At 42.3% G+C, this 20,074-nt stretch overlaps 1 protein-coding gene across 2 annotated transcripts in view; it reads right to left on the reverse strand.

Moving 5' to 3' along the window:
- Positions 1-19,120: 19,120 nt before the first annotated feature.
- DTWD1 (DTW domain containing 1) overlaps positions 19,121-20,074 on the reverse strand; it is a 33,247-nt gene continuing 32,293 nt past the window's right edge. For both annotated transcript variants that reach the window (XM_063445679.1, XM_063445680.1), the window contains exon 5: positions 19,121-19,463. In XM_063445679.1, the coding sequence (XP_063301749.1) occupies positions 19,234-19,463 (230 nt within the window). In that variant the 3' untranslated portion in view covers positions 19,121-19,233. The remainder of the gene's footprint in view (positions 19,464-20,074) is intronic.

Genomic DNA, 20,074 nt, shown 5'->3' on the forward strand with positions numbered 1-20,074 from the left:
TGTACTCTGCCAACCTCTGCCAGTGTACTTTGCCACTCATATCTGGTGTCTCTATAGCGTGTCTTTACAAAGAAAAAAAGTTTTTCACTGTAACCTAATAGCAGTCAGTGTCCTTAAAGCTGGTGTCAGGCCTTCAGCGTGTACTCTGCCAACCTCTGCAAGTGCACTTTGCCACTCTTATCTGGTGTCACTATAGCGTGCCTTTAAAAAGAAAAAACGTTTTTCACTGTAAGCTAATAGCAGTCAGTGTCCTTAAAGCGGGTGTCAGACGTTCAGCGTGTACTCTGCCAACCTCTGCAAGTGCACATTGCCACTCATATCTGGTGTCACAATAGCGTTCATTTAAAAATAAAACCTTTTTTTTCACTGTTATAGATTGAATAGCAGTTAGTTGTCTTCAAGCGGGTGTGTCAGGCCTACAGCGTGTACTCTGCCAACCTCTGCCACTGCACAGTGCCACTCATATCTGGTCGCACAGTAGCTTGCACGCATAGTACCACTAATCCAAAAAAAATTACAGGCAGAGGCAGGCCACCCCGACGGCCATCGTGGTCGTCGTGCTGTGATTCCCTTTTGCCCTAGAATAATGCCCAGTTTTCAGAGGCCACGTACCCTGAACTTGAAAAGTTCTGAGGACATAGTTGACTGGCTAACACAGGACACCCAATCTTCTACAGCTTCCGCTCGGAACCTTGACGCACCATCCTCTTCCAGCTTAGCTTCGGGCAACTCTCAAGATACCACTCACCCGCCTGCCGCCACCACCAACACTAGGATCACAGCCGCTTCACTTGGTATGTCAGAGAAGTTATTTACACATCCGTTTGAAGAAATGAGTGATGCGCAACCATTATTGCCAGAGGATGTAGATAACAGGGATATATCTCAGGCAGGCAGCATTACACACATGGACGTACGGTGTGATGATGATGATGTTGTACCCGCTGCTGCTTCCTTTGCTGAGTTGTCAGATACAAGTGAAGCGGTTGATGATGACGATGCGTCCATGGATGTCACGTGGGTGCCCGCTCGGCAAGAAGAAGAACAGGGCGAAAGTTCAGATGGAGAGACAGAGAGGTGGAGGAGGAGACGAGTTGGAAGCAGGGGGATGTCGTCGCAAGGAGCTAGTGGCACAGTCAGACAGCATGCATCGGCACCCGGGGTCAGCCCGACAGCACGCCAATCAACGCATGCTGTGTCCACCACCAGAATGACGTCATTGCAGAGCTCAGCAATGTAGCATTTTTTTTGTGTATCTGCTTCTGACAACAGCGATGCCATTTGTAACCTGTGCCAAAAGAAACTGAGTCATGGGAAGTCCAACACCCACCTAGGTACAACTGCTTTGCGTAGGCACATGATCGCACATCACAAACGCCTATGGGATCAACACATGAGTACAAGCAGCACACAAACTCAAAGCCGCCATCCTCCTCCTGGTCCAGCATCTTCAGCCACGTCAAACACTGCTGTCCTTCTTGTCCTTCTCTCAACCATCCGCCACTCCGTCTCTCGCCTTGAACAGTTCCCGCTCATCTGCCCACAGTCAGGTGTCTGTCAAGGACAGCGTTCAAAAAATTTGTAGCTATTGGGACACCGCAGTGGAAGGTACCCGGACAAAATTTCTTTTCACAAAAGGCAATCCCCAACCTCTACTCGATTGTGCAAAAGGAAGTAATGGCATGTCTGGCCCACAGTGTTGGGGCATGGGTCCATCTGACCACTGATATCTGGTCTGCAAAGCATGGTCAGGGCAGGTATATTACCTACACTGCGCATTGGGTAAACCTGCTGACGGCTCTGGAATGCGTGGCTCTGCAGAGGAGTTGGTGACACCGCCACGACTTGCAGGCAAGCCTGCTGCCACCTCCTCTACTCCTCCTACTCCATACTCTTCCATAACCTCCTCGGCTGAGTCCTCTTCTGCTGCTGCGTCTTGCTCCACATCAACGGCACCCCCCCAGCTCCCCAGGTACTATTCTACATCCCGGATATGGCAGTGTCACGCCGTCTTGGGTTTGACTTGCTTGAAAGCACTCCTGTCCGCCCTGAACGCACAGGTGGAAAAGTGGCTGACTCCGCAGCAACTGGATATTGGCAAAGTGGTTTGTGACAACGGAACAAATTTGTTGGCGGCATTGAAGTTGGGCAATTTGACACATGTGCCGTGCATGGCACATGTGTGTAATCTGATCGTACAACGCTTTGTGCATAAGTACACAGGCTTACAGGACGTCCTGAAGCAGGCCAGGAAGGTGTGTGGCCATTTCAGGCGTTCCTACACGGCCATGGCGCACTTTGCAGATATCCAGCGGCGAAACAACATGCCAGTGAGGCGCTTGATTTGCGACCGCCCGACACGTTGGAATTCAACACTCCTAATGTTCGACCGCCTGCTCCAACACGAAAAAGCCATTAATGAATATTTGTATGACCGGGGTGCAAGGACAGCCTCTGGGGAGCTGGGATTTTTTTTGCCACGTTACTGGACGCCTGTAGGCTCATGCGTCCTTTTGAGGATGTGACAAGCCTAGTCAGTCGCACCGAAGGCACCATCAGCGACATCATACCATTTGTTTTCTTCCTGGAGAATGCCCTGCGAAGAGTGCTGGATCAGGCCATAGATCAGCGTGAAGAGGAAGAGTTGTGGTCACCATCACCACCAGAAACAGCCTTATCAGCATTGCTTGCTGGACCTGCGGCAACGCTGGAAGAGGATTGTGAGGAAGAGGAGTCAGAGGAGGAATGTGGCTTTGAGGAGGAGGAGGAAGACCAACCACAACAGGCATCCCAGGGTGCTCGTTGTCACCTATCTGGTACCCGTGGTGTTGTACGTGGCTGGGGGGAAGAACATACCTTCATTGAGATCACTGAGGAGGAGGAAAGGGAAATGAGTAGCTCGGCATCCAACCTTGTGCAAATGGGGTCTTTCATGCTGTCGTGCCTGTTGAGGGACCCTCGTATAAAAAGGCTGAAGGAGAACGACCTGTACTGGGTGTCCATGCTACTAGACCCCCGGTATAAGCAGAAAGTGGCGGAAGTGTTACCAAATTACAACAAGTCGGAAAGGATGCAGCATTTGCAAAATAAATTAAAAAGTATGCTTTACACAGCATATAAGGGTGATGTCACAGCACAACGGGAATCTAACAGGGGAAGAGGTGAAAGTCATCCTCCTCCTCCCACGACCACCCCGGCAAGAACAGGACGCTTTAAAGACGTGTTGTTGATGGAGGACATGCGGAGCTTTTTAAGACATACGCATCGCCACAGCCCTTCGGGATCCACCCTCAGAGAACGACTCGACCGACAGGTAGCAGACTACCTCGCCTTAACTGCAGATATCGACACTCTGAGGAGCGATGAACCCCTTGACTACTGGGTTTGCAGGCTTGACCTGTGGCCTGAGCTATCCCAATTTGCGATAGAACTTCTGGCCTGCCCCGCTTCAAGTGTCCTGTCAGAAAGGACCTTCAGTGCAGCAGGAGGTATTGTCAATGAGAAGAGAAGTTGCCTAGGTCAAAAAAGTCTAGATTACCTCACCTTTATTAAGATGAATGAGGGATGGATATCGAAAGGGACTGACAGTGGGCGATACAATCGACTAAAAAAGGCCTGATGAGATGAGCTGCCTTGGGCTAAAAATGGTCCACACGCTGCTGTATTTTAGCTCTGAATGCCGGTTGACTTGCGTGACTTATCCGCCACCAACTAGGGTTCAAGCCGCAATGTTTATGGGCACTTTCTGCCTGGGAAACAAACATAAATTTTTATGGCCGCTGCTACAGCAGCGGCTGCAACAATACCTAATTTTTCAGGCATGTGGACATGCCTAATTTTTCGGCCCTCTGGTGCTGCACTGTGGCTTCAAAATCCAAACCCCAAAAAAGGCTCATAACAGGGATTAAACTGATAGGAGTGGTGTGTTAAGTAGTACTATTCCTATCTGGTGGCACATTAGATTGCACGCGCAGTGCCCCAAATTTGAAGTAGGAGGACCGACCAAGCATCTTTTTCCATCTCCCGGTTCCTAAAATCGATGCCATATACACGTCCCCTGATAGGGCGCCAGCTCGTTATTCTCTTGGGCGCCAGCTCGTTATTCTCTTTTTCACTTCACTAGGGACACTTTACTGCACTATGGGCACTTAGACCCACTCTTTGTCTTGCACACTGTTATTCCTAGCCAGCATCTGTGATGGGAAATCAGGCAGTCATCTAAACGTTTAGATTGAGCTTTAGCTTAGAACACCCTTGAAGGTGTTCAAGGAGATTAGGGCTAGTTTAGAGGATTCTACTTGGACCTCTCTGAGTCTTTATAGTCCTTCTACCTATCCAGCATTTCTGGAAACTAGCTAAGAGAAAGGGTGGCTGTGTGTCTGTGATACATTTAACTTTATATCACCTTATTGACACTTTATCACTCCGGTCTCTATACTCTCTGCCTATACCCATCTATTTAGAGGGAATTTCCTTGCCCCTTCCAATATTATATAATAGGTAATAGTATTACCATTATTACACAATTAGGTCTCTGAGGACCGGTGTCAATCTATATCTGCCAAGTGACCCTATGTAGGGGGAACAGTCCCTATTCTGCTCTGTGTCAGTGTGTATCAGGGGCTCTGAGGACAGGTGTCAATCCATATCTGCCAAGTGACCCTATGTAGGGGGAACAGTCCCTATTCTGCTCTGTGTCAGTGTGTATCAGGGGCTCTGAGGACAGGTGTCAATCCATATCTGCCAAGTGACCCTATGTATGGGGAACAGTCCCTATTCTGCTCTGTGTCAGTGTGTATCAGGGATCCTTAGGATAGGTGTCAATCCATATCTGCCAAGTGACCCTATGTAGGGGGAACAGTCCCTATTCTGCTCTGTGTCAGTGTGTATCAGGGATCCTTAGGATAGGTGTCAATTAATATCTGCCAAGTAACCCTATGTAGGGGGAACAGTCCCTATTCTGCTCTGTGTCAGTGTGTATCAGGGTCCCTGAGGACAGGTCTCAATCCATATCTGCCAAGTGACCCTATGTAGGGGGAACAGTCCCTATTCTGCTCTGTGTCAGTGTGTATCAGGGTCCCTGAGGACAGGTGCCAATCCATATGTCAAGGTGTCAATATGTCATATGTCAGGTGTCAATCCATATCCATTGTGATTTAGGAATGTTAGGTGATTTATGCCCTTTATGGATTAAAACCAGACTCTGCATCAACTGTGTAATTTTCCATGGGAGTTTTGCAATGGATCCCCCTCCGGCATGCCACAGTCCAGGTGTTATTCCCCTTGAAACAACTTTTCCATCACTTTTGTGGCCAGAAAGAGTCCCTGTGGGTTTTAAAGTTCGCCTGCCCATTGAAGTCTATGGCGGTTCGCCCGGTTCGCCGGTTCGCGTCCGCCGTTCGCGAACCAAAAATTTTGTGTTCGCGACATCACTAGTCTAGTGCCCTCTGTTGGTAGCAACAGCAATATGCACTACCTGAATAGCAAGACTGGTTCATTTGCATATTCGGGTAGATTTCCATATTGCTAATTCTGCAGGCACGTGAGATATTTTCTGTTAATTATTGTCTCCCCAACCCCTTTAAAAATATGCCATTGTGTTATAATAAGTCACTGTATGTTGCCTGCTATGATTTGACTGTTTGTAATTTTATTGAGTTTCCATGGCAATGTTAATGTAATGACCATATGGGCTAGTCCCAAGTAAAATAAAGTTTGTCAGTTCTTCTTGACCCTCAACACGTAGTCTTGTCTCGTGATTGAAGGGGACAGCTATACTTACACTGGGTGATTGCTATGCTCTGCATACTCCCTTGAGCCTTAATCATTTAGCTTTTTAAGTGCTGTTCCTGTTACGCTCTCCTTGGAGGAGAGGTCTTCCCCACACAGTCCTGGATGCTGGAGGTTCATACAGGGTGGAAGGAAGAGGTCTTTCCCACACGGTCCCCGAGGACAGAAGCTGATCCAGGGTGGAAGGAAGACGGTGAGACCCTAGTCAAGCTACGGCGTTTGAGGAGTCTTCGGTGGTTGAGGTGTCTGATGCGGTGCTCGTGGTCCTCGGCGCAAACTAGGAAGCGTCCATCAACGGAGGGTACTCGGTCGGAGTACGGGGAGCTCCGTTACAGTGACCTTCTCCTGTCTGCTGCTCTGACCCTTACTGCAAATTCACGCCTGCAAGACTTCTCACGGGCTGCTCCTTTCCTTTGGAACGGCCTGCCTACCCCTGTCAGACTCTCCCCTAGTCTTCAATCCTTTAAGAAGTCCCTCAAAACCCATCTTTTCAGAATTGCTTATGGCCTCCAAGAGTAACTTCTATCTCTCAAACCTTACTCTTGCTCTCTCATAAAGGGCCACACTCTCACCTCCAGTTCTGCTACTTTCCCACCATGTCTGTTTGCTGTCTCCCTCAATACCCTTCCTATTGTGTTTTTATAGCCCACCTCCTCTAGATTGTAAGTTCGTTTGAGCAAGGTCCTCAACTACCTATTGTTCCTGTTACATTTTGTCATTGTCTCATTTGGTAAATTACCCTTCTTATTGTAAAGCGCTGCGGAATAAGCTGGCACTATATAAATAATAAGACTCCAAATTAATATACATTCTACTATCCCTTTTAACACATTAGTGCCGACTTTACGCCTGAATTTTGCCCGAATTTTGCCCTCCTCCTAACATTCAATTTTTTTTCTTTCCTGTTCGTCTTTTCTATTGTTCCATCCCTCTGACACTTCTTTCCTGTGCTCTTTCTCTGGTCTCTCCTTTGGTGGCCCACATGCAGCCTTCCTTCTCCCGCATGGCCTTTTTTTTCTCCTCTTACCTAAACTCATTTTATCCAACTTATTTTAAATAATGATTGCAATGTTAATTTCCATTTGTTATAAACATCTATGTTTATGCTGAATTTGTCTACATTTTTTCCCAAGAATTATGTTGGCAGAGTTTAACATTGTATTGCAATACAGTGTAACAAAACAAGGTATATTCTTCCTAAAATATACAGATGTAAGATGTAATGCAGGTTGTGGTGGGTGTGATAAATTACTGCAAACAGAATTCACATCTGCAAATCAAAGCCTGAGAGCCACACATGTTTTACCTTTATTGATCCTTTAACTAGGAAATGAAAAACACTTGTTTTGAAAGAGTGCTGTTTTCCATCCATCAGTTTATCATAAACTAGTTTCTATTGTTATCTGTAAGTCATATTCCTGTTAGTCTCCTGTGATCAACTCTAGGATGTCCCCTATCTATCCCACTTCCTCAGAATGATATGTTACATCTACACATGGGTTTGATTTGCCCATTGTATTGATGTATGTTTCCTCTCAGTAAATGCGAATTTCCTATAATTTCTCTGAACATCAGAAAGATTACTTTATTTTTAAAGTTTTTTTTCCCCGCCATATTAAAAATGAACCTGTTACTAGTATGGGCATGGAAAATACTCATCTCCTATCTAGAGCAAAACTGTTTTAACCCCTTAAGGACCAAACTTCTGGAATAAAAGGGAATCATGACGTGTCACACATGTCATGTGTCCTTAAGGGGTTAAATGCATTAACAATTTTAAACATGTACAATAACATTAAAGAGACACTCCAAGCAACATAGCCTCCACCACACAATCACTGCATCCACTGTAAACACAAACAATGCATACACACTCTGCATGCCTTAAACACACACTCTGTCCACTACACACACTACGTTCACTATACACACACATTGCATCCACTATATACCCACACACCGCACTCCTTACACACACACTGCAACCGCTATACTAACTTTCTCCCTGTCACGCGCACTGCATCCGTACACACACTGGATTCCCTATAAACATAAACACACACACTACATTCCCTACAAACAAACTACATCACCAACTGCAGCTCTAAGTGAATAAGTGGTGGGCCCTATAGGCAGACTCGGAACAGGGCTCATTAGGAATAACAAAAAATGGGTGAAATGCCAAACGTTAAACGGAATTTGGTTGGTCCGACTGCAGGTGCAGCAGGACGCATTTCGTGTCCAAATTAAAATCAGTGCTTTCGCATATAAACACTATACAAAGTAGATTTTGAAGATTCACAAAGCACCAGTTTTAACAAAATTCTAAACCGAATGCATCCAGTATGATGCATATTTGCAAATTATGATTCACTTACAAAATGCAAGCTTGTATAAATGCAAGCTAAAACAGCAAGAATTGGTAATAGGGCACTTTTATGCAGTTGTTCTTTAATGGGACACTCTAGCACTTAAAGAACTGTAGCCTAATAAAGTCTTTTGGTGTATAGATCACACTTCTGCAGTTTCACTGCTCAATTATCTGCCATTTAGGAGTTAAAGGGACACTGTAGTCACCCAGACTAATTGAAGTGGTCTGGGTGTTGTGTCCCTATTGCACTTAGTGCTGCAATGTAAAACAGCAATGTTTACTAGACATGTGCAATTTGTTTAGTTCCGAATGTAAATTTGGCCGAATTTCGTGCAATTTAGACATTCGGATACTTACAGCCGAACCGAACCAAATTATCGAACTCACAAATTATGCATTTTTTAACCCCTTAAGTATGGCGGGCGTACCATGCCGTCCTTGGGGACCCGGCTCGAAACACTAGCAGGCAGCATGGCACGTCCACGTCATCCAGGGGACTTACCTGCTCGCTGACGATCCTCCGTCAGCGATCGCAATGGGGGGGGGACTTACCTGGCATCCCAGGGAGTTCCCCTGCTGCTGAGCCGGCCCTCCTAGGCCACGTGATCGCGAGGTCCTTGTGAGGACCTCATGATCACATGGACGGAATAGCTGTCCATAGCAGTTCCAGCAGGGGGAGTGCCTGGAATGACAAGTAGTCCCCCTGCTGCCTGAAATAAAGCTCAATAAAGTTTTAAAACCGTTTAAAATTAAATAATATATATACATACATAAACACACTTACACATACATTGTCTAAGTGTATGTTTATATATATATATATATATATATATATATATATATATATATATATATATATATATATATAAAATAAAATAATTAAATAAATACTTTAAAAATGAAATAAATAATAAAAAATATATATGTGTAATTTCGTTCTAACTGTATTTTGATATTAATAAATATTAATAATATTAATATCAAAATACACTTAGAACAAAATAAATATATATATATATATATATATAAATATATATGTATATATCACTATATATACCTATATATATAAATAAATGTAAAAAAATATTAAATATATATATATATATATATATTTATTTTAATTCTACATATATATTTATGTAATATTATTCATAATTAGGTAATTTTATTAATTACAATTTGCGGGACCTGCCTGATAACCCAGGCAGAAAGTCCAGAGAATTTAGTTTGCTAGCACTAAATTTAACCCTGTAACTTTCCAAGACACCATAAAACCTGTACATGGGGGGTACTGTTTTACTCGGGAGACTTCGCTGAACACAGATATTAGTGTTTCAAAACAGTAAAATGTATTACAACGATGATATCAGTGAAAGTGAAGTTTTTTGCATTTTTCACACACAAATGGCACTTACACTGACGATATAATTGTTGTGATATGTTTTACGGTTTTAAAAATACTAATATTTGTGTTCAGCAAAATCTCCTGAGCATAACAGTACCCCTGATGTACAGGTTTTATGGTGTTTTCAATAGTTACAGAGTCAAATCTAAGGCTTGTGTTTCAGTTTTTTCACATTGAAATTCGCCAGATTGGTTACTTTGCTTTGAGACCGTATGGTAGTCCAGGAACGAGAATTACCCCCATGATGGCATACCATTTGCAAAAGTAGGGCTTCCGCAGGAATTTTTCCAGGGGGTGGAGGCATAATTATAATGACATCCATGTTTGGCCCCTTTTAGACAGTGTCATGAACGGTAGGGGCATAGTCATTATCACATAAAGCCAGGGTGAATAGCGTTTTCACAACTATGGTGTCAGGAATACAACTATAGTGTTCCTTTAATCAAATTAAAGGAACATTCTAGTCACCATAACAACTTCATATAAATTAAAATTCTATGATGCCAGGAGGCCCCTGGGTGCTCTATTTCCTTTAAGGGGTAAACCTCTCTCAAATGGTTTAACCCCAAAGACTTCCTCCAGCTCCAGATCTCCAGGTCGCTCAGTGGTATTCGGCTTCTGAAACGGACTGTCAGGAAGTGCAGATTGACGTCAGGTATGATGCTCTAAGCCGATCGCAAGTCAGCTGATGCTCTAAGCCAATCGCTAGTTCCCGGTTCATAAAAATGTTTTACTTTTTTATGAATGGGGAGCTACTGATTGGCTTAGAGTACCAGCTGACCCCTCTAGCCAATCAGCGACACCCCTACCCAACGGTACTTTGTGCTTCCTGACACTCAGTAAATAAAATACATATTAACACTGAGATTTATTTTTACCTGGGGAGATGAAAAGGTCCAAAGTTTCCCTGCAAGGCCCAGGTTCCAAAGCCTTATGGTGTGGTGTCCAGAATAAAGTGGAGGGATCACTTCACTTGTCCTTCTTGCTCCAATCTCCTTTTCTTCTTCATTTGACACAGTCTTCTTATTCTTCTGACACTGTCTTCTCTCCTCCATGGCTTCTTCTGCTCCCATTCTGCTACTTTCGCGCCCGTCTTTCTCTTTCTGATCCCTTTCTGCTTCTGCTCCTTCTCCTACTCTATCTTTGTCCTCCTTGCTGCCCCTTTCTGCTCCTTGCTGTCCGTACCTGCTCATTTTTGTTCCTTCTCCTTCCTGCTCCTTCATCTTCCTGCCCCTTCTCCTACTTTACCTTTGTGCTTCTTCTGATTCTTTGTGCTCCTTTACCTTCCTGCTCCTTCTGTCCCTTTCTGCTCCTTGCTGACCCTTCCTGCACATTTCTATTCCTTTCTGCTCATTTTCCTACTTTACCTTTGCGCTCCTTCTGCCCCTTCCAGCTCATTGCTGCTCCTTGCTACCCTTTCCATCTCCTTGCTGGCCCTTTCTGCTCCTTCTTTGTGCTTCTTCTGATTCTTTCTGCTCCTTTACCTTTGTGCTCCTTGTGTCCCTTGAAGCTCCTTGATGACCCTTCCTGCTTCTTGCTGCCCTTTCACCTTTGTGCTCCTTTTGTCCCTTCTTGCCCCTTTCTGCTCCTTGCAGAACCTTCTTACTCCTTGCTTACCCTGCTTCTTGCTGCCCCTTCCTGCTCATTTCTATTCCTTTCTGCTCTTTCTCCTACTTTACCTTTGTGCTCCTTTCAGCTCATTGCTTACCCTATATGCTCCTTCTCCTACTTTACCGTTGTGCTCCTTCTGATTCTTTCTTTGTCAGGGCTTATCTTAGTTGGGAGTCCGGTAGGCAGAGATTTATGCTCACCCTTGCAATTAAACACAGGCCAAGGTGGTCAGGTAACAATTCACCTAGCCTGTGAGTCTGTGCACGGAGGGCTGTGCAGGATATTGCTCCAAGTCGCAGTACAGGTAAGGACAAAAGCAGGAGAATCGTCGAGGGTAAGCCAAAGTTAGAGGATGCCAGAAGACAGGATACACGGTAAGAAAGTCAAGGTCAGAGTAAGCCAGAAGTCAGGATACACTATGCGAATAAGCCAAGGTCAGGAGCAAAATGATCTGGATACACAAAAACAGGAACCAGACAGCAGGACCAGAGTCTGTGAACTGGCACTGCCCTCAGGGAAAGGCAGTGTCTTATACCTGGCTAATCAGTGATGCTTTACAGATGGACCACGATTGATAGGAGCAGTCACAGGAAAAGTCCAACCCCCTAGTGCTGGAGACAAGGCAAGATCGGACTTCAGGCTGAATAGTGGCTCAGAGGAGAAACAGCAGGCCCAGGACCGCAAAGTACCCAGGTTCAAATCCCCTTCACCCAGCACTTCTGGGGTGACCACACCTGGCCGTCTAGATGTCATGGCGAGAACTGTGACATTCTGCTCCTTTACCTTTGTGCTCCTTCTGTCCCTCCTTGACTCTTTCTGCTCCTTGCAGACCGTTCCAGTATGCCCCCCATCCCTCACTTACCTGATCTGTAGGCTGCTCACCCAATGACTCACTTAACTGAGCTGTAGGCTGCCACCCCACACCTCACTTACCTGATCCGTAGGCTGTCTCCCCATCCCTCACTTACCTAATCTGTGCAGTCTGGGAGTTGCTGGCTGCATGTGCGGTTCCCCTGCGGATTCAGTCAGGAGAAAGAAGCATGGATAAGATGTAGCTTCCTATCCCTGCCTCTCTCCACACACAGCAGTGCTGGTATTGCAGTGTATTATCAATCACAAAAGAAAAATACCGTCACGAGCTGAAAAATCCAGGGGCGGCAAGTGCCCCCCCTATGGCCACCCATGAACCCAAGGTATTGCAAATGGAGTAGGTCTAGTCTATTTCAGTAGCCACTTAGTCACATTCAAATTGGTTTATTGCAATTTTTACACACAAACAAATATTAACACTAACTATGGCCAGTGTTTGTGACTAAGTGGCTACTAAAAAAGACTGGACATACCCCATTTGCAATACCTTGGGTGGTCTACTATTGTAAATGGTATGCCATAATGGGGGTAATTCTCATTCCTGGGCTACCATACGGTCTCAAGGGCAACGTAACCAATCTGGCGAATTTCAATGTGAAAAAAATTGAAAAATGTAAAATGCTATATTTGACCCTGTAACTTCCCAAAACACCATAAAACCTGTACATAGGGGGTACTGTTTTACACGTGAGACATCGCTGAATTCAAATATGTGTATTTTATTGCAGTAAAAGCAAACAGTATTGTGACATTCAGTTAAAATATCATGCAGAACAAAACAAAAAAAAATTCTCACATTTAATATTTTATTCATATTAAATTATGTTTCATAGCTAGATATTTGATGTTACATGAAAGTCCTATTTCTCCTGAATAAAATTATATATAACAAATGTGGGTGCATTTAATATAAAAGAGGTGAATTACGGTTGAACAGACATATAGTCAAATTCCAAGTTTTGTTTACGCTTTATTTTTTATCAAAATGTGTACATTTGGCTCAGTCCTAAACGGGTTAAGCAGTGGTGCTGCCGTAAAAACCAAAACACATACAAAATACAGTTAAAAGAACAGCGCACACAAAAACAAAAATACAGCTTTACATTTAACAAGGCTACTTAAAATCAACTCTCTTAGCAAATAAATATAGGGATTCAATTCAACCATATGGCCATATTGTGTTAAGCCCATCACTACTTCACAGTATCTCAATATTGGTGGGTCCTACACTAATTTTTATTCAAAAAGAGAACTTTTGGGGGAAAAAAGATATAAAAAGTGTACAGTGAGGGAAAAAAAGCATTTGATCCCCTGTTGATTTGGAATGTTTGCCCACTGACAAAGAAATGACCACTCTATAATTGTAATGATATTTTAATGGTATTTTAACAGTGAGAGACAGAATAACAAACAAACAAAAAAAATCCTGAAAAACGCATGTCAAAAAAGTTATAAATTGATTTGCGTGTATTTCTCTGACCGCTTTCCTTTAACAATACAAAAAGTTATACAATTTAAGCATATACCTTTTACAATGTGTTTTTAGTGCCATATATTTTTCGAAACAATCGCATCTGGCATTTGCAAGCATGTTATACAAGGATGCAGGATTAGGGATACTAATACAAATACTTAATCCACCCGGTGCATATTTTGTTACCAGTGGCTTCTCTCTGGAATATGTGTACAAACTAATAACATACAGAAGGGGGACCTTCCCAATCTCCCCAGTTATCCCAGGGAATGACTCCTATAATTTTAACTCATAGTACCTGCTAAATTAACAGTTTTTCTTTTTTTTTTATCTCTCCTTCTACTTTTTTTTTTTATTTTCCATATCTGAAGGCACTCTCAATAATCAAACAGTCAGTTAACATACTCATATTCAGCACCCTTGTGGGTTCAGGTAAACCTTATCAGCACAGCATGTTAACCCCTCATGTCTCATTACCTACCTTATTGAGCTTACTCTTAGGCACACAGCCTGTATAACTAACACCAAGACATGTTATCATCCAACTCTTTACATGTGTGACATGCTAGAAAACTTGAGCCTGTTTATAATATGCAAATTAAGCCTACACACTTAAGCTAGGACGCGCACATGCGCTACTCATCTTGTCATCCAACACTATAAGCTTATGCACACCCAACTATGTTATTCAAATGCCTAACCAAGCATGTTCATTATAACTTCACGAGTTTATCTTTTGCATGTCATTTTAAAAAAAAGGAAAAAAAAGTGCCGTTTACACTGCCACGTATTCGTAACACTATGAAAATGCCTGCAGTTGCTGTCGTGGCTCTGCATGATTATTGTTATTTGACGCACAAATAAAATAAATAATTAAAAAAAATAAAAATAAACTAAACTAGACGTTAACTTACACATACTCATATGTATGCCTATAAATACATTATTTAATGTAGTAATTGTGGTAATTCCATTTTGATGTTCCCCTTTAAACTGCTGTCTAAGAAATTTGTTAAAATTAAAGACTGATTTCAGTTGGTATTGCCACCAAAGTTGTGGCAGAAATGTTGTTGTTTTTTTATATTCTGGATTTACAGTTTTCTCTCCTCTCCAGATGTGTTGTAACCGTTAGACAATGTTGTAAAGAGATCGTCAGAGCTTCTATAGAGATCTTCTAATCCAGGAAACGTGACCTAGTTCTTAGCAAGCTAAAGACATATTTTAAATGTTTTTTATCAAGTGCCTCATGTGAGATTAAAAAAAATAATTTTTTCAAACTAATAACATACCAGTGTTCAGGATGTTTTCCTTCTACAGGATTGTACGGTCAAATTTTTCATTATAACGAAACATAGACACTTAGCAGTGTATCGACAGACTGTTAAAATCAAGTGAACTGGAAAACAAATTGCAAAATTTAGGCCAAAATAGCAGATTTGGACAAAATGTCAGACTCCGATATCGTAGCATCTTGGATGTATTAGAATAAATTTTGTTTGTTTCTCAGTTCAACTCGATGTTTAAAGAATAAACCCCTTTGTGAAACTGAATAACAGCACATACAAACTATTTATAAGTATATTCATCTTTAAAATTATTATTACTTATTATTCTTAGTGTAAAAACATACTAAGTGAATAAAGTTATAAACAGTATATCATGCAATGACATAGAACAGAAAAGGGCTAAAGGGAACTTTTTAACTGATACAGTGACAGCTGGAATGCTACCAGGAACAACTTTGCATCTGTGTTTTAACACTCAACAGTCTTCCTCGTTTATCAAGAATGGTTCACCACCAAAAGAGCATCCAGCCAACAGAAACATGTTGTGTAAATGGCTCAATGGATGAAAGTAGACAACGGAGACTGACACAAATTGTATGTAGTGACAGACATGCTATACGTATGTAACTGATACAAGGGAAGATTGGTTCTGAAAGATCAATTAAACTCCTGGTTTGCCAAGATCTAGACAAGTTAGAATAATCAATGAGGCAGTGTGTTTTCAGTAGGAATTGAATACAAAGAAAACTAAATATGTTCAAGATGTGTGCCAACAGTGCAGACGGTGTTAGATGCTGTGTTTTCATGGTATATGTTGATAAATGTTTGAATGCCATAAAATATATGAAAATTATGAGAGAATGAACATAATTTTTAGTGATTGCTTGAACATGTGACTGAATTCACCTTTGTGCAGTTCCCTGCCTAGTCAAAAGGTCTAAAGCCAAACAGAACACCCTTCTCATAAGATGGGACATGCTATGCATGGCATTAGCATCAAACATATTAAATGACTCTATTCCTGATCTGTTTTATCTGACTGGTTACAGTATCGTAAGCTTTTAAAATTGTCTTTAAGCAGGGGGCAGTGCTTGACTTCCAGTGCGAATGTCTGTGTTTGCCTTGAACTCTGCATATACAGGCGTTAAATTAAGCTACTAGCAGCAACGAATCCATAACACGCAGAGCTGTGAAGATCTCATTTGGAATGCACAGCATAAAAACATTCCTTTAGCATTGTTCTCTCTAGATGCTGAAACAGTTTTTGATCCACTCCTGTGACCCTTCCTGTTCATGGTCCTTATACGCTTTGGCATTCCACCTATCTTTTTGAACTTTCTCACCACATTATACGCTTCCCCCAAAGGTAATCTGCTTCTTCCAAATATTCCTTCACTATTCTTCAATGTTACCAGACAGGAATCCCCTTTATCACCACTCTTGTTTGGCCTATCCCTGATACCTTTGCTGCAGGCGATACGGTCCAGCCACACAATACTGTATCTTGGTACAAACCTAACATGACTAAATCAGAACTACTTCCAATTGAATTAACTGATACAAATCTAGTACACCTAAGGGGAAAACACTACTCACATCATGTATCCTGGGCAAGCAATACGACAAAAACTATATACCCCTCTTGAAAAAAAGCATGGGATTATCTTTGAATGTGGAGGAATTTGGGGATATCTTGGCTGGGCTGTGTTGCCTCTATCAAAATGAACCTTCTTCCCAACTTCTTCTATGTTATTCAAACTTTACCTATTCCCATTAACCCCTTAAGGACCAAACTTCTGGAATAAAAGGGAATCATGACATGTCACACATGTCATGTGTCCTTAAGGGGTTAACCAAGTCGATTTAAACACTCGACAGTTTGAAACAGATACATTTATATGGAGGGGAAGAAATACCTGTATACGTAGAACCATGGTATATGTCCCAATGAGGTTGGGAGGTTTGGGATTACCCAATTTCATCCAATAATAACAAGCCAACGAACTTGCACTTATCCAACAATGGCACCTTCTTTGTGACCAGAAAAGATGGGTCAACTTGGAATACCACATTTTTGACAATGACTTTCCCTCTCTATACATGTGGCACCCTATACAACATTGCTCTCTACCCACATTAACTTCACCAGCCAGCATTAATTCTTTAGATTTATGGGACCACATAAAGAACAAATGTGTACATTCATTCTTATACCTATTTTGAAATGTGTTTTAATATTTTAAATAATAAAAATAACAATTGTACATTTTTGTCAAGGTTTCTAACAATCAATAGTATTTAAACAGTATGGAATATGGACAGTGTCATAATAGTAAGGATCTTTGTTATGGTTACATTATTAATACAATGAGTAACACAAAATAAAATAAAAACTGGGGAAAAATGAATAAATTGCACATCCATAGTATGATATGAAATAATTAAAGTAGAAAAAGTGAATAAAATTTCTTAGGTCAAATACATTTATATAGATATAAAATGAATAACAAATGCATTAAATAAGGGTTCGAACATCAGTGAAAAATTGGTTTTCGGTCAGGTGGAAACATCTTTCAGTGAGCACTTCCTTTCAGTCCGGCCGGGTACAGGAATCAGAAGCTTCTGTACCGCGGTGTGCACTACTCTGCTCGGCCATGCAACACTGACTGAGAGATTGGGAGGAAGGGGTGCTGTGCGCCCACCTCCTGCCGGTCACTCCAATCTAGCGCCTCCCCCCGGGTCAGTGTGCCCTTAGGCGGCCGCTTGTGCTGCCTTATGGACGCACCGGCACTGCTGGTGTCGGTTGTGTCACCTCCCACACGTGATGCACACCCTGGTGCGGTCCACACCCCCAGTCTGACGCCACTGGACTGGAAAGTCCAAAAAGGTAACTTACACAATTTACACTGCAGATTAATCATAATTGCTGATGTTACAAGATACCTGGGGTTCCCTGGTACCAGCAGGGGTTAACCCCTTAAAGTCAAAAATAAGGCTTCCAGGAAATTCCTGAACCCCTGAACTGATCTGGGTAATTATTTGATATGTTGGTCACCCAGATCAGGGCTATCAGGGGATGTAACTTTTGAGGCGGGTTTCTGTGTTTTACGGTATTTTTGGGGTTGTATAAAAATGTGTTTTTTGGCCTGTAGATAATTGAGTTAGTACAGTCCAATACTCAATTATCTCCCAGGTACAGAAGAGGGATTATCTGATTATGTATGGGAGTGTCCTGGATCTAAGAGCCAATGTGATTGTGTAATTGTTTATATTGTGGTTTACTCTCAGGTCCAGGGGGCAGTGCTTCTTGCATGGGGACTCGCATATAAGGCCAGTTGTGGCTCCCATTAAACAAGTTCCTGCTTACCCTCAACATAGAGCCTCGTCTCATGTGTGGGGAAAACGGCTGCATCTGCCCTTGGGATTGCTATATCACTATACTTCGCTGGGATATAATCACTTGTAAGAGCAGCCTGCTACACTCTCTGGAGTCGGAGAGGTCTGACCACTGGGAGCTGGATCCTGGTCTTGGGTCCAGGGTGGGTGGAGGACGGCGAGACCCCAGCCAAGCTGTAACACTGGAAGTGGGGACTACGGTGCTGATGGTGTCTGGTGGAGTGCTTGGAGTCCTCGGTGAGCACTAGGAGCATTGATTGTTGGAGGCACCCGGTAGGGGTGCCAGGCAGTCCGTTACACCGACACTTGACATTAAAGCCCTGCACCGCATGATGAAAATTCCAGGCACCGTAAAAATGTCAGCCAACCAGATAAGTCCTGCGTTGCAGTGTTTAGGTCAGGAAAGCTAACATAAGTTCCTGTTATATAGCTCCAAATCTTGGGAGATGGTAGTGGCGGTGGATACTGGCTCAGGCGACATCCAGGTAAGAAGAGAAATCGTTAAAAAATGGCTGATTCCTCACAATTTAGGGGATACCAAGGAACTCCTGGCACCATAAGCATTACAGAAAGCTGTAGTGGATAGGCTGCATTAAGTATCGCCTTAAATCTAAATATACTGTAAGCAAGGCTAAATATTTACACTCGCTCATAAGACATAGATGAGTGAAAATTCACCCCTGGTAAGTGTGCCATGGACCCTCCAGGCTTACAGTAATCAGTAACATTTGGACCTGTCTAGGAGAGTAGCACTTGACATTTGGAAACCTGCTAAGCATTGTATTAATGAGACCTTAATTGTATTTGCATGACAGGTTTATTAATGTCTGTGCTCTACTGACTAATTTGATCAGGAGTAGATCTTTACAGTTATTTGTCTAAACAAATTTATTTTACGAAACAACACTTTTTTTCATGGTTTATTAAATAAATGTGATTAAGTTTAACATGAATTGTAAAACATTTTCTCAAACTTAGAGAAGACGATTCTTCACTTTTTTTTTACATTTCTGAAACATAATGACTTGTATTAAATTTTTCCAGCCGAATGCTTGGCATCCTTAATTAGTCTGTACATGAATGTGAAGAAGAAGAGAAGATTATCGTATTCTCCTTGATAATCCTCTTCTAGAATATGAGTGTGATAGTCTACCATGAAGAAATAAATAGCTTCGATTGTTGAAAGGTATGTTTCCGGAGATCCTTTTTGATGACGCCAAAAGCAAGTCTTCCTTTCAGACAATTCTACTGTAACCAGCCCTACCACAAAAGGAAAAAAGGAAACATGAATTTTGTATAAAACTGAATATATTGTTCAACTGGAGACAAATTTATCTTGGTTGTTTTGGAGGAGTGGCTTGAAAATCACAATCAAGGATCTGCATTTTTGTAAACACCAAGCAAACACAATAGGCGCTCATCAGTAGCACAACAATGGATATGTTAATACATAAACTATGGCACAGAATACATTTACTCACATTTTATTTATTTAATTAGTACTTCGTGCAATATTAATTTGAGATACATCTGTGTGACATTTGCAAAGGTCTTTCTAATGAATGTGCAGATAAAGAGTAGGGGCCTTTGACAGACTTTTAAAAAACCCATATATGCATATCTACAAACATAGGGAGCATGGGATCTGGAACAGAGAGTAGATGGGTCAACAGAAGCCAGCAATCAGGGGCGGATGGTCTGCCTAGCAAAGGGGCTTGTCTGCTCAAAAGCCTGACAGTCAGTCTCGCTCGGGCCATCCCATGCACAGTAATCCTGAAATGTAATGAGCACAGATTTAGTGCTTTGGCTTTACTTTAAGCAGAGTGAGAGAATCTAATGATATGCTCATACTGTGCTGGTATTCTCTGATG

The sequence above is a fragment of the Pelobates fuscus genome, chromosome 3 (genome assembly GCF_036172605.1).
Source record: "Pelobates fuscus isolate aPelFus1 chromosome 3, aPelFus1.pri, whole genome shotgun sequence".
NCBI lineage: Eukaryota > Metazoa > Chordata > Amphibia > Anura > Pelobatidae > Pelobates > Pelobates fuscus.